This window comes from Zychaea mexicana, assembly GCF_025766255.1.
Source record: "Zychaea mexicana strain RSA 1403 chromosome Unknown BDB00scaffold_264, whole genome shotgun sequence".
In the NCBI taxonomy this organism is placed as follows: domain Eukaryota; kingdom Fungi; phylum Mucoromycota; class Mucoromycetes; order Mucorales; family Lichtheimiaceae; genus Zychaea; species Zychaea mexicana.
Genome location: NW_026516927.1, coordinates 1 through 1,290, shown reverse-complemented (window position 1 = coordinate 1,290; position 1,290 = coordinate 1). Strand labels below are relative to the sequence as shown.

At 42.3% G+C, this 1,290-nt stretch overlaps 1 protein-coding gene across 1 annotated transcript; it reads left to right on the top strand.

Annotated features, from left to right (window-relative positions):
* Positions 1-715, top strand: BDB00DRAFT_302801 (uncharacterized protein). Its single transcript, XM_053116850.1, has 2 exons — positions 1-644; positions 714-715. Exon 1 carries the CDS (start codon positions 105-107, stop codon positions 555-557), a length of 453 nt encoding a protein of 150 aa, XP_052972152.1. The 5' UTR covers positions 1-104; the 3' UTR covers positions 558-644; positions 714-715.
* Positions 716-1,290: the final 575 nt, after the last annotated feature.

The following is a 1,290-nucleotide window of genomic DNA, read 5'->3' as shown; positions in this document are numbered from 1 at the left end:
GGTAATCTTGCTTTCCGTGATGTTACTACGAAAGGCTTCCGGACAGAAGCGAACATCCGGCTATACCCAGTCTCAGTAATTCCGGATTTTCCGTCCAAAAAAGAATGGAGGCGCTTTTGGTCAACTCCTATGGCTGTACCTGTGCGCAACCTCTGGTTTCGGGCACTTCACCAAAGCTATCTTGCCGTGCTACCTTTCATCGAATCTGCCTCGGACAACTGTCCTTGTGCGTCCACGGAATTGATGATCTTCTTCACTTCCTCGCCGATTGTCCCAAAAAACGTCGCATATGGCGTTCTGTCTGGCGTGTTCTTCTGCTGCTGTTTGTTGCCGATGCTCAAATCCACGCCGCTATCTTACATCTACCATTCCCACCGGATCCACCGAGCACTCGTAGTCACATTGTTTTCGAAGCAATCCGTCATGGCTTATGGCGGGTTCACTGGGTCTTGGTTTTCGATAACCGACCATTTATCATTAACTCTTTAATTCAAGCTATCCACAAGACTATAACCCGTAGAATAGCGGAACAAAATCTACCTATGCTCTGTGTGTAAATTTCCACTATGCTTGTATCTCCTCTCCACCTCTCAATATGACGTGGTTTGAAATGAGATTCGGACGCAGAGCACCTAAAAAATACAGTGAGTCTACTGTTGTTCATGATTCATAAGAGATACAGCGGCTAATTGTCTTTTCCTAATTTCTAGTAGTGTTTGGTGCCATTGAGCAATGGGATGACGCAACATGCAACATAGCAACTGTTTTGATCGCGGCCGCGATTGGTGTTTGGTTACTCTTTTATGAAAAGATTGCTGAACAAAGAAGAGGATTTCATCGTCTTCCTGGATATCGGGGTGATTCCTGATAACCAACTCTTCTTTGCAGTGCAGTTTAAAGGGAGTGGGTTGGCTGCGTTGCTGACTCATTCTGGGCTTTTCTGCGCTAGTTGCACTATTGTTGTGTCTGTATATCTGTCCTTGTCTGGTATCACAATGTTGAACATAGGTGATTCATACTCATATTCTCTAAAGTAGTTGTGATTACGATTACGATTATTTTGATCCTTGACCTTATTTAAAACCAGTGTTTACTTGTATAGCTGATGAATTAACGATATGTTATGGGTGACTGAACGAAATGTTTCGCATAAACTTGAGAAATGTATTTTAAGTCGTCCAGATAATAGTATTGGCTTTCTAATAAAACCTTTGAAAAGAAAGAAAAGCTACTTATTGTCATAATTTTTTCTACCACATGTGCCGTTGTCTTTGCTGGTTTTTTGTCTTT

What these genes read in the sequence shown, in the direction of transcription:
- BDB00DRAFT_302801 (XM_053116850.1), top strand. Translation starts at nt 105, where the DNA reads ATGGAGGCGCTTTTGGTCAACTCCTATGGCTGTACCTGTGCGCAACCT.